Source organism: Mustela nigripes, chromosome 13 (assembly GCF_022355385.1).
Source record: "Mustela nigripes isolate SB6536 chromosome 13, MUSNIG.SB6536, whole genome shotgun sequence".
Lineage (NCBI taxonomy): Eukaryota > Metazoa > Chordata > Mammalia > Carnivora > Mustelidae > Mustela > Mustela nigripes.
Window position 1 is genome coordinate 87,255,028 of NC_081569.1, and position 14,141 is coordinate 87,269,168.

Below are 14,141 nucleotides of genomic sequence, written 5' to 3' on the forward strand. Positions count from 1 at the left end.
AGCTCTATGCTGAGGTTCACTTACTTAGTTTCTCTGTGCTTCCTTTCTCTTCTTGTAGAGCTATTGTGATAATTATGTAGGGTAATAATATATGTAAGAGTCTAAGAACAATTTCTTGCACATACTAATGGCTCACTAAGTTAGCTATTATTATTAAAAGAACTTCAAGTAGTAAGTACAACTATTACTACTACTTTTATTTACTTTGGTTTCTTTAAAAGTGTTTTTGTTATTGTTTTGTGTGTGTGAACTGTCCTGGAAGCCCAATTTACTATGTTAACGACTTAATAACCAATTTAAAAATTACTGATTTACAGTTCATTACTTGGTGACTTCTTGTCTAATAAATGTATGTTGCGCTATATGATAAGTCTTGATAAATAATATATAGTCAGATAGTCTTTACTAATATTTACCTTTGGTCTTATTTTTATGATAAAGTCTTACAGCACTTTATTAGACAGGATGGTTTATAATTTCAGTTTATAATATTAAGTTCCACACCCAGAATATTTACACAGGTACTTTTTTTCTTGCATGTGATGTTTTTAGTGGTATTATGCAAATTGCTTTGTGGGAAGCACCAGTTGCCATATAATTAATAAGATATATTTGATTATCTTATGACATACTATAAAAAAAGATATTTTTTGTTTTAAGGAAATTAACAGTAGAGGAAAATTACAGATTGGAGAAAGAGGGGAAACTTTCCAAAGCAGATGAAAAGATAAGTCATGCATTTGAGGAGCTGGAGACATACAGGTATCAAATATATTTTACTCCTTTCTTTTCAAGGTGGGGAGGGTATCAAAAACCCAATATCAGAAAAAGTAATAAAGCAACCAAAAAAAATAAACCCAATATTTTTCTGATGATTTTTCATTTGGATATCTTGCTATTATGCAATTACACAGAAAATATAAGAAGGAAAAAAATGTTTTCCTTTCGGTGTGTATGATTTTAAATCTCTCACATTAGTTGTACTTGAACATGGGAAATTCTATTTTATGTTAATGTGAATAAATTTATGAATAGCCATTAATTTCAGGGTCTTTCCTTTTTGGTTAAAATGGGGAAGAATGTGTACAATATTAAGGAATTCGGGAAGTCTGCCTCAAAAAGAGTGAACCACAACTAAAGGTCTGAAAAAGTGTTCATATGTCTGGTTTTTTCCTTGGTTCACTCATCATTAGTTCCATGGAAATAATAGAAAACCTAGAGAAAATAAGGTGGAAGATTTAGCAGTGTCCCAGATAGTTCTTATATTTCATTTTGTGTTAGAAGAATAAGCTTGGGTTTTATCCAAAAGAAGAAATTATTTTACTAGTTGTGTAAAGGTAGTAAGTAACATTTTACTTCACACAGACAGCTAATTTCTTAGAATTCTGTTAAAATTATAGATATCAGAATAAGTTTTCCAAGGTCATACTGCATAAAAATAAAAACAAACCAATATACTATATAAATTCTTGCATGACCATTGGTTTAGGTAAACCCAAGTAATAGTACTCTTAAAGCACAATTAATGTTAAAATTATGTCAAGAAAAATATACTGCTTTAGAAGTCTTAAAGGTGATTGATGTGTGAAGTTCTGGAGTTATTTTTTATATTAAACAAAGCACTTTAGGTGTTTTAACTGATATTTTCAAGAGACATAGTATATCTTCTCATTTCTTAGTATATGTTAATAGTAGAATGATTATTCCTTATAGAAAGCGAGCCAAAGATCTTGAGGAAGAATTGGAGAGAACCGTTCATTCTTACCAAGGGCAGGTATGTGTGTGTGTGTGTAAATTAAAACAATTATGATTTGTTTGAGTTGTTTATCTCTATTTTGATACAGGAATATAGTCACTTGATAGTTGCACACCTCTCTTGAGGTTTTGCACCTGTCTGTGGGACATTTATAGGGAGCCAAATTTCTGGAATAAGAGAGCTTGTTTAAAATTGCCATGTGTCCTGCTTCTTTGAGAATGTGGATTGAATAAACATATACCCACATTGGGCTCTCATATTCACTTGGGCTAATTATCTCTTAGTTGGTAACTCATTGTAGTTGATTATTGCATAAAACAAATTTACTAGACAAAAATTCATTCAGTTTTTATTTTAAATCATGTGTATATGAAAATTTGCTTTAAAATGTTACTTTTCAGAGATGCTTGAGTTATTTTTGAGTTTATAAGTTGTGTACTAAATCATAGTGGTAGATGCAAAATTTTTTATTTAAGAAAATCAGTAGTATTTTAATGAATTTCTTTTTCAGATTATTTCCTATGAGAAAAAAGCACATGATAATTGGGTAAGTATCAAATTCTCTTTGTCACGTTGTTCTTTTTCCTAATTTAAATGAGCGGTTTAAAAGGTACACTTCCACACTGCAAATTAAGTTAGTATTAAATAAAATCAGTTTCTTTTAATTTTACTGGTAGCGAAATTATGTTCTTTTTTTTTTTTTTTTTTTTTTAATTTTCTTTATTTGACAGGGAGAGAGTCAGTGAGAGAGGAATACAGCAGGGGAAGCGGGAGAGGGAGAAGCAGGTTTCCTGCAGAGCACGGAGCCCGATATGAGGCTGGAACCCAGGACCCTGGGATCATGACCTGAGCCAAAGGCAGATGCTTAACAACTGAGCCACCCAGGCGCCCCTGACATTATGTTCTTTATGAACGAAATACTTTGTTATAACACAGTTATTCACAGAAATCTGATTTTTCCCTCTTTGCTTTTACTTTGCAAGGATCTTACTTTCTATCTGTGGGAGGTGATGTAATGTTCATGGATTAATTGTTTGAGGGCCCTGGATTGCCACCAGTACTTGTGGACAAATTACTTAAGATTACTGGGCCTGTTTACTCATCTGTGAAAACAACAGATTGAACTAAGTGATATTAAAAGCCTCTTCTAGTCATGAAAGTCATACAATTCGGGTATCTGATTCTCAGTGTTGAATTACTTGATACACATCAAGAAAAAGATTATTGTGAGAAATGGCATGTCAGTGCTCCCAGAGGAGTACTGTGTGAGGAAATGATAAGGATGCAGGTTTTACTAACCATAGGAATGATCCGTTTAACATGTAGAACTGTTAAAATAGCTGGCGTTTGTAGGACTTGTCCCTAGGAGTCTTCAAGGGGAGACAGTTTGCACAGCGGGTGAATACATGGAGTCTGGGGTCAGCCTGTCATGGTTGGTATCCTGGTTCTACCACCTGTAACAACCATTCTTGTTTCCTTACCCGTAAGGAAAGATATAGCAGTAGTACCTATTTCATAGAGTTATTATGATGAATAAGTAAGATAACTCACGTAAGGCTGTTAGCCAGATGCCTGACACATAATAAGCCCTCAGTACATGTTAACTGTTACTACACTATTGCACTGTAACTTGGGAGATATTTCTTAGATGTGGATATTTCTTGGAGTGGAGATTCTAGCATAGATTCTGAATTAGACATGTTGAATATCAGGGCTCTTCCCATTTCTCAGATTTTGTACTGAGGGTTCAAGTGAAGTTTTGTTATTGAATTAAGCTGGGCTTGGGAGATGAATTAAGTCTTTTTCACCACTCCCTGTTACTTTCTGAATACTAAGAACAGATAATTTTTTATTTATTTATTTTTTTTTTAAAGATTTTATTTATTTACTTGAGAGAGAGAGACAGTGAGAAAGAGCATGAGCAAGGAGGTCAGAGGGAGAAGCAGACTCCCCATGGAGCTGGGAGCCCGATGCGGGACTCGATCCCGGGACTCCAGGATCATGACCTGAGCCGAAGGCAGTTGTCCAACCAACTGAGCCACCCAGGCGTCCCAGAACAGATAATTTTTTAAAGATGAGAAGAGCGTTAAAAAAAAAATGAGAGAAACTTTAGTGTCTTGTGTTCTAAGCACTATACTTAAAGGCATTTTGCATATATAACTCATTCAGTCCACATAAGAACTGTAAAATAGGTATTATAATTCAAATTTTACAGATGAGAAAATAGCCCAAGGTCACATGACCAAAGAGTGAAGGGTAAAGATTGAAATTTTTTATTCCAAGTCTGAGCTTTTTCTGTTATTGTACATTGCATTTCTTGTTTAGTAAATAATGACATTGACTTCATGTTAAAACATACAAAAAAGGGGTACCTGGGTGGCTCAGTTGGTTAGGTGTTAAGCATCTACCTTTGGCTCAGGTCATGATCCCAGGGTCCTGGGATCAAACTCCACGCAGGCTCTCTGCTTAGCAGGGAGCCTACTTCTCCCTCTTCCTCTGCCTGCCACTCCCCAACTTGTGCTCTTTCAGTCAAATAAATAAAATCTTTAAAAAATGCAAAAAATATCCTTTATGTCTTAAAGTGTTTTGTTTTTTTTTTTTAAGATTTTATTTATTTGAGAGAGAGAGAAAGAGAAAGGGTGCACATATAAGCAGGGAGAGGGACAGTGGGAGAGGGACAGTGGGAGAGGAAGAAGCAGACTCTCCACTGAGTAGCGAGACCGATGTAGGGCTCCTGACATAATGACCTGAGCCGAAAGGCAGATGCTTAACCAACTGAACCACCCAGGCATCCTTCATTTTTTTTTTTTTTTTTAGATTTTATAAAAATAATGCATACTTACTGAATAAAAAGTTCAGACTATATAGAAAAGATGTACAAAGAAGTAATAAGCAATATCACTTTCATTTATTCTATACCTAAAAAAATATATTCAGACATAAATCACAGGTATGTTTTAAAAAATGAAAACATACTATATATTACTGTTTTATATTCTGCTTTATTTAAATATATTATAGATATTTTTCTATGAATATTTTATATCTATATAAGCCTTTCCCATTTGATAAATGTTTCCTTTGGTTCTACTTTTTTACTATTACAAATAATTTCACAATTTCAGATGTTACTTTTTTTTTGAGCATTTCTTTGTTCCATCCCATTAGATTTCATCTTTTCTTCCTCTGAACTCACATAATACTTTGCTTTTATGTGTTCTGTGGCAAGTACTGTGGTCGTTTATAGTTGTCCTTACCACAGATTTAAACTTAAGATAGGGACTGTTTCTTTTCCCTTAATACTTACATGTATAGATGTTTTTTTTGATGCTTTTTTGCGTATTTTTAATATGCAATTATAGATGCTTTTTTGCATATTTTAAGTATTTAATATCTGAATACAGTGTGGTCATTCAGTGAAATGCAGTTTTACCTAACCTTTGAAGTGTAAGCTTTTCAAAAGACTCTAATCATTTAGCATCAGTGATTTATATTTATATTTTTTGTAGATATGTCGTTCATATTGATAGCATTGTAATATTAGTCAAATTTACTTTTGACTTATTAACTTTTCATTGTCTTATGCCTTAAAATCAAGAGTAAATAGTTATACTAAATGTGTGGAAAACATTTAGAAGTGGCTTTGGTTCTGCATTATTAAATGAATTGGTATTTTATTAACTAAAATTGTTATGGTGTAATATTCTTTTTATCAGTATAAAGTTGATTTTATGCTTATATGTTAGAAAGTGATTTATACATGAAATCTTTTTGATAATAATGCTAAAATATGGTTAAGCTTTATTTTGTGTCTGTGAGGAATATTTAACATACTTTATTCTTTGGCCAGTTAATGTCAGTTTTAATGTGTACTTCATAATTTTAAGTGAATACATTTGATCGATCTTTTTACTTATAAAAAGTTATGGTTATAAATTGAGTTAATTTGCCTACCTTTGCATGATAAATATATTTGCCCAAGTGGATTGCATTAGTTTGGCCAGGTCTGATATTCCAGACACTGTTGCTTCTTAACTGGAGAGTTCACAGAATGACTGGAAGACATGCAGCATTCCATACACGTTTAACCTTTGCCCACAAACTGTTTAGGAATATTGTATGTTCTTGGTATTTATTATAAGTGTAAATTTATTTTATGAAACATACGTACTCTGATTTTCTAACTTTTTATTACATAAACATTTCACTAAACAAATGTAAGACTGTAGGAATTGATTTTTAAAATGCTATGTGCTGAACAGACATGCTGCACACTTTGATTATATTCAGCCATTTAAAAAATGTCCTATATGGGCATGCTGTGAAGCTGTTATAGACCTTTATGGTTTCACTAAATGGTAGTGATTCCTCTTCAAAGACAGCTGTCTATGATATTATAGCCAGCGTACATGTGCCTAATGATTCTGAGTCTCCATTCCCATCACCCTAAGCTTGGGTCTTCTTACATTGCTTTTGTCATATTATTTGGATTTTACAGCACCAAATGCTGCTGATCCTTGACTCCACATCTATATAACAGCATTCATTGGCAAGTACATGATCAGACTCCAGCCTTGATACTGATAGGAAACTCATTCCGTTTTTAAAAATTCCCTAAGTTAAAAATTTTACATTGACTTTCTGAAATGGATATGTAATTGATTATGATATTTATGAGTACTTGCCTATCTTTCATTTTACATTTGTTTGTGTTAGTTTTAAGTGTATTTTCAAAAAAAGATTAAAAATTTATTATTTTCTTTAAGTTGGCAGCTCGGAATGCTGAAAGAGCTCTTAATGAATTGAGGAAGGAAAATGCTTACAATAGACAAAAGTAAGTATCTTTGCGGGAACACTTTAAAGCTTTAGTTTAGTACTTTATTTTTAATTGTTATGTATTATATAATGCTTTTGTAGAGATAAATATGCATGAATCCAGCATATCTGATGGTGAAATATTTATTTTATTATGAGTTACTAGATTCTTTTGTTTGAAACACTTGTCTTAGAGAAGTTATTTTAACAGAAGTAAACTGTTCACTTGTTCTTCTGTAAAAAGTATAACAAAAAAATTCTTTTTTTAAATCAGAGTAGGAAGAAGGCATTTACAGGGGATGGAAAGAGAAAGGACAAATTTCTGATGTAGTAATTTTCAGAGTACTGGCATCTTTTAGTAGGTGAATGGGTAGAATAAATGTTAATTGTTTCATTCTCTGACTTTCTTTCATTGGATGACAATGCCTTATAAATAAAATGAAAGGGAGAATGAAAGTTTACAATGTATAATCGAAGAGAAGAATAAATTCTTTTCTAGGAGGATAGAAAATAGTCTTCCTAGGTGTTAAAGTTTCTTGCCAGAGTGTACTATTAACATTATCCAGTATTAGTTTAGTCTCTTTACTTGTCTTTTCTACTCTGAAATTAAAACTACATGATTAAATATTTTATTTCAGATCCGATGATCAAAAACTAGAAATATGATTCTTTTAAGATGTCACATCTTTCAGATAAAAGGCCTAAGGAATGAAAGAGTAGGATGAGTTCACTGGATTCCTTTTTTATGTTCTGATTGGAATCAGGGGTAACATTACATTGGAAAGCAGAAGTGACTCAGAGCTAGGAGCCTTGTGTTTTAATCCTTGCACTTTCATTTTGAATAAATCATGTAAACTTTTTGCTCAGTTTCCTTCGTTGTAAAATGATAGATTTGAACTGGTTGACCTTGGAAAGCCCTGCTATTTCTAAATTTTGGGTTCTGGGATTATGGTATTCACTGTAGTCTAGTTTTTTTTTTTTTTTTTAATGATTTTATTTACTTGGCAGAGAGAGAGGCAGTGAGAGAGGGAACACAGCAAGAGGAGTGGGAGAGTAGAAGCAGGCCCCCAGCTGAGCAGGGACCCCCCCCACCCACCCCATGCAATGCGGGGCTTGGTCACAGGACCTGAGCCGAAGGCTCAAGTCTCCAAGGGCAGATGCTTTTAAGGACTGAGCCACCAAGGTGCCCCCACTGTAGTTCAGTTTTGAAAACAGAACAAAATAAAGTGATTTCAAAACTCAATAAAACATCACTATCATTAGGCGAAAAGAAGCCTGTTACCCCAAAATAAGTAGTGGGGTTATAGAAAGGTGTTTTGGTCAGAATATTTGTTTGTTTGTTTCTTTTGGTTTCTTTCTTTCTTTCTTTATTTTTTTAATATTTATTTATTAGACAGAGATCGCAAGTAGGCAGAGAGGCAGGCAGAGAGAGTGAGCGAGAGAAAGGGAAACAAGCTCCCTGCCAAGCAGAGAATCTGATGCGGGGCTTCATCGCAGGACCCCAGGATCATGACCTGAGCTGAAGGCAGAGGCTTTAAACCACTGAGCCACCCAGGCGCCCCTCTTTTGGTTTCTTTTTAAAATTTTAATTCCAGTGTAGTTAACACACAGTGTTCTGTTAGTTTCAGGTGTACAATATAGTTATTTGACAATTACATATATTACTCATCAAAATAATTTTAAAGCATGTTTTTTCTATGTAGATATTGAGGTAGTGAAAAGTACCTTGTACTTGGTAGTGGCATTTTTCTTGAAATGTGGGTGCTTTTCTTGGATGAGTAACTTAGAGATGTTTGTTCTTTATTTGCAGATTAACTGAAACAGAGTTTAAATTTGAACTTTTAGAAAAAGATCCTTATGCACTTGATGTTCCAAATACAGCATTTGGCAGAGGTAGTTTTTTTTTTTAAACCCTTGTTTAAAATACATATATATATATATGTATATATTGCACATAACCTTTTATATTAGTATAAATTAATACTACTATTTATAAATATTCTAGATTTTGGAACCAGGATTCTATTTTGAGTTCTGGCACAATCTCCCAGGTTTCTGAGTTTTGTTTCCCTAGCAAAAAATGTAAATAATTGCTGCTTCCATTTCTCAGTGGGCATTTGTAAGATGATGTCTATTTAGTACATTGAGCTCCTTGCAAAACAAAGTGCTTGGCACATAGTCAGGTAATCATAATTATTTTATAATAATTATATAATTATTATAATAAATAATCATAATTATTTTAGGGGAGAATGAATAAGGAGTGCTTAAATGGAATAATGTTGTGACTATTTATATATCCACTATCTTTGGAATTTGCTTAAAATATAAAAACAAGAATTAGAACAGTCGTTTTTAATTATTTAAAAGAGTCAGTTAAGGTGGGAAAACAATCTGAGCATTCTTTGCTTTAATTACCTCAAAGTGAGGACCAGTTCTTTGGAAGATGTATTTAATATTTTTGTCCACTCATTAAAGACTTAGCATTTTTAATGATCTCATACTATTCCAAATAATTTAAATTTTTCAAAATAATGTTTGATTGAATTGGAATTAAGCATCTAAGGCAGTGAAAATAAAGCTATCTTCATATAGGTGGAATTCCATTTTAATAACTGTTTTGAAGGTATAAAAGTCACTTTTGAGAGTCTAATTTCATTAAAATTAAAGTTTATTTTTACATTTAACAAAATAGCAGATTATTATTAATTTCAAATAGTAATAAAGTTTGGAGTGGTGGGAATTATACAGAAGGAATTCTCTTCTGGATCTAAAGCATAAGTTTCAGAAAAATTAAATAAAACTTTGATCTTTTGTTGTAATAATATTTACGTATTTAAAAAGTATTATTTTGGTGGTACTTAAGCTTGTTTTTTGATGTTCTTGACTTTTGATCTTTGGAAGCATAATCATTACTTGGGAGTGGTGAAGTTTGTAAAATGATAGGGCTCTTGGTTCTTTATAAAGTGATTTATTTGATGAATAAATGTGATCTGAATTTTCAGTGGCAATGAATCAGAAGTAATTTCTGGTGCTTCAGAGGATTTTGCATTTCTACAATAGTACAACCCTCACCAGCCAAAATATCTGGAAGCATATTGCCATTAAAAGCAAAACCAAACAAACTTCATAGCCTGCAAATCCTCTTATACCTCTAAAATATCACTAAATATCACCATTATCCTTTACTTAGTAGTGTATGGTTATTTAAGTGTATTAGTTACCAAGAGGATAATGTTTTTATTGACTAGTGTATCTATTTGGTACACAGACTTTAAAAATCTAGGGTTCCATATTTAATTCTGTCCCATATTAGCAAAACCCAAGGCATAGTTAGTATTCAAGAAGTGGATTAAACTTAAATTGGCAATAGGTGACCTGATGGAAATTGTTGAAATGGAATTCTAATCTATAGTGTAGCTAATTGAAACTATGAATTTAAATTTGCTGTTTTAATTATTCCAGAGCATTCCCCATATGGTCCCTCACCATTGGGTCGACCTTCATCTGAAACGAGAGCTTTTCTCTCCCCTCCAACTTTGTTGGAGGGTCCACTCAGACTCTCACCTTTGCTTCCAGGGGGAGGAGGAAGAGGTATATTGTTTAAACATCTTTATTACTCTAGATTTCTTCCTTATTTTATATTTTCATCTCAACTTATCTTTAAAATAAACCTTGGGAAAATACAGGCATTCCTTGCACTTATTGTGGGTTACTTTTGTTTGGAAAAGGAGCTCTGTGATATCTAATTTTAATATATTTTTCTCTTAGAAACAGGATATAATAGGTTATATTTTGATCAAGCACTTGATGTGTATCTCTTTAAATCATTTGGCTTCTTAAAAACTGTATTTTATAGCACTTTATAAAGAACACATAAAATATGATAACAATCTAACATGGCATAAAATTGTATGTTAATGAAATATTATTAAAATGTAGAAATTCCAAATTCTTTTTCTACTTTATTATCATGATCTTTTATTGTAGAAAATCAGAAAGTGAAAGAGCCTTCTTTTTAGAGTGGAGGAATTAGAAGTACTATCTTATAGACCAAGTTTTGATGAGAGTCTTAAAGGAGACCTAAATGATTTCTTAATATTTTGATAAACTGACCCAAGATTGTCTGCTTTGTTACCTACCTGTATGGGTTTTTGAGAATCTCAGCAGCTATTTCAAACCTATGTGTTAGCTCTTGGTCTTTCTGCATTTACTTCAGCACTCACCCTTGTGTTACCTATGTACCTGGAGTTTTCCTCTTTTGATCTTTTACCATGCTTTGTTCACTTTGTCAGGTTGCTTTAAAATTTTCTCTTGAATTGTGGCAAAAAGCAAAGATTTAGAAAGTACTGTTTATTCTCAAATCAAAAGTCTCAGGTTTTTAGCCTCATCTGTGTTGTATGAGAGCTGGTAAGCATTCTTCATCAGTGTTGTGACCCCCATTCTGCCCCTTTTATTAGTGATTTTAGCATATTGAATCTGACTAAAAACACCAAACTAAACCCAACTTATAAAAGCTCATATAATGAAATGGATACTACTTATCAAAATAGTCTCTCATGGAGGCTGTAATTCCCAATTGAACCTACTATTATTTTAAATATTTTTGGAGCTCTTTCTTTGGGATTGTCTCCAAAGAATGAGAGAATGAATTTTCTACTTTATGGTTATGGGATGTTCTCCCTTTGCCCATCTCCTGTTTACATAATCTTTCCTCATCCTCGGTTTGGTACACTTAGCACTGGTCTCTCCTACCTCCCAGTCCTACCTACTGATTGGGCTTACAACCTGGAGACATTTCAGAGAGAAGCTTTTCTTGTCTTGGCTTTGAACTGAAAACTGGGGAAAGAGTGAGTTGCAGACTGATACTTGGAGTCCTGGGAGAGCTTTGCCTTAAGCACTTTAGGAAGGGGACTAATTTCGAAATTCACATGTGTGCTATGAATGCACTAGAATTCATCTTCCCCCTAATTTTTTTTTACTCTGAACAGTAAGAAATATATTTTCATGTTCTATTACCCATCAACATAAATGTAATAGAAACCATTTACATGTTTTTTATGCTTTCTGATACTTTCTATTCATTTCTATTCCATTTCATTAAAAAAATTGCTGCTTAAGAGTAAGTTGATTTTATGCACCACGATGGGTTGCAGCCAGCTGTCTGAAAAACAGTGCCCTAGAAATCAGGGTATAATTGGCTAAACTGCAAATATGAATCACTGGAAGTTGAATAACATAAGTCAAGGATTGCTTGTAGTCAATTGAATATTTGGAGTAAGAGTGAAAATTACCTTTGATTTCTCCTCTCCTATTTAAATTACTTTCCTCTCCTTTTTAATTACTTTCAAGAAATAATGTGTTTAGATTATTTGCAGGGGTGTTTTGCTATTTTTTAGAAAAGCTACGGAAGTTTTAGGTAAGTTATCAGTAGGTCTTAAAAGAGTTGCTTTGAAGTAAATTTCCTGTGACCCATCCAAGAAGGATGATGAGTGCCCTTTTCCTTTGTTTTATTATCTTTTTAAAATTGAAAGTTTGGGTGAGATACATGTTCAAATAAGATGGAGTATAAGGAAAATAATTTCTTTTTAGAGTAACCTTATTGTAACTTTTGGTGTGAATGCAAAGCATTTTCAAGTTTGTAATTTTTCACCTGGTAGTCATTTGGCCTGTGCTTTGGTTCTCTGAAAGGAAGCAATCAAAAGAAGGCCTTTGTCTCCTTTAAAGATCTGTGCTTCACTCTAGATGAACCCAGCCTAATTGACTTTTGCACATTTTTTACCAATTTAATTTTCTGCTTTTCCAGCCTTTTTCTTCTAATGAACTTATTAAAAGGATGAATAGGCTGGAAGGGAAGATTGAGGGAAATTAATAGAATACAGAAGTATAAGGAAAAGAGATAGTTGACCTTCTGAATATAAAAGTTTACTCTTGACTGTACAAAGGGAGTAGATAAAAAAATATTAAAAGATTATATTTGTTTATATATAATAGGATTCTTATACTGATATGAACAAGTTACCAAGAAAACGTCAGATTTGTTTTAGTCTCTTAAAGGTATACTGAAATGTGGAAAACATTTTAGATTTCTATTAAAAAGTTGTTGTTGTTGTTTTTTAAATAAAAGTTATTCCTTGAAAGGAAAGGGGTTTTGTTTTCTGGGCAGTATAAATTTGGGAAGATCTTACTCTCCCCTCAGTAATAGATAAGTAAAGTATTAACATATTTTGTTATTTAGTGTTTAAAAAATTGTTTATTTGTTTTTTTCCATTTTAATTGAATATGTTATTAATTGAGGTACTGTTCTTTTTGTGGTCATAAGAAGGGAACTTTATAATGATGATGATCTTTTATAAATGTAAGCATGCTGATTTCCTTATCCAAATGAGTGTTACATTGTTCAAAGTGTTTATTCCAACTGTGCTGTTGTTTTTGAAACTCTTGTTTTAGACTTTCCTTCAGAGTTGTGAACTCTTTTTGAAGGTGAATTTGATATTCAGAAATTGCTAAAAGCCCTTTAAAGCCAAATTTATCTGGTGGGTATAAAGTTTGTAATCAGACTGGTTAAAATCATTTTTGGACAGAAGTAAAGTCCTGTTTCAACATTGAGATGCAGTTTCTTGAGTGGCTTTTAAGTTAATCTGAGTGCATTTCTAAAAGAGTTGTTCTAAAAAATACTGTGAGTAGTTGTAGAATTATTAAAATAGGTATATAGAGTCTAGGATGACAGCTTTAAAAGAATCATGCTCTTTTTGACTATTGGCGTATTAGTGTAAGCAACAAAAACCTCATTTTATAAATATTTTATTCCATTTTATTCTATTCTGGTATAGAAATCTCTACTTTGCAATTTACTTTATACTCCTATTTTTCAGGCTTAGTATTTATAATTCACAGCTTAGCCATTGATTTATGTATAAATGATGATGGTGGTAACATTTCTAAATGACTTTAATAGACAGTTGTTTGTTTATATACATTGCAAAATTATTATTTCCTCCTTGTCCTAGACTTTGTCCTAGGCTTTGGTAAGATAGAATTGTAGTCTATTGTGTCTTACGGAAACTTTGTGGGAATCTGATTGTTCTCACTTTTTACAAGCTGCCTGGGTTTCATTTGATGATATGTCTTTAATACTTTTTTAGGTGAAACAATTGTATTTTTTTCTTTAATTAGGCATAAGAGGCCCAGGGAACCCTCTGGACCATCAGAATACCAATGAAAGAGGAGACTCAAACTGTGATAGATTAACTGATGCTCACAGAGCACCTTCAGACACTGGATCACTTTCACCTCCGTGGGAGCAGGATCGTAGGATGATGATCCCACCATCAGGTATGGAAAGAGTATAATTATTTATATTTGAAAGGCAACCAGTCTGTGCAACATAGAGGAATGGAAGAAAAGAGGAGTACATGTATGTCCTGTCTTAGGAAAAACCCGATACAGGGGCACCTGGGTGGCTCAGTGGGTTAAGCCTCTGCCTTCAGCTCAGGTCATGATCTCAGGGTCCTGGGATTGAGCCCCGCATCGGGCTCTCTGCTCAGCAGGGAGCCTGCTTCCTCCTCTC

The 14,141-nt window shown here is 33.0% G+C and overlaps 1 protein-coding gene across 6 annotated transcripts in view; it reads left to right on the plus strand.

Annotated features, from left to right (window-relative positions):
* MIA2 (MIA SH3 domain ER export factor 2) overlaps nt 1-14,141 on the plus strand; it is an 80,369-nt gene that overhangs the window by 57,761 nt on the left and 8,467 nt on the right. For 3 of the 6 annotated variants that reach the window (XM_059373116.1, XM_059373120.1, XM_059373119.1), the window contains 7 exons: nt 661-762; nt 1,714-1,774; nt 2,268-2,303; nt 6,523-6,590; nt 8,382-8,464; nt 10,037-10,165; nt 13,748-13,906. In XM_059373116.1, coding sequence (XP_059229099.1) covers nt 661-762; nt 1,714-1,774; nt 2,268-2,303; nt 6,523-6,590; nt 8,382-8,464; nt 10,037-10,165; nt 13,748-13,906 — 638 coding nt within the window. Of the gene's footprint in view, nt 1-660; nt 763-1,713; nt 1,775-2,267; nt 2,304-6,522; nt 6,591-8,381; nt 8,465-10,036; nt 10,166-13,747; nt 13,907-14,141 lie in introns of those variants that run through there. The other 3 variants (XM_059373117.1, XM_059373121.1, XM_059373118.1) reach the window with 2 other exon arrangements.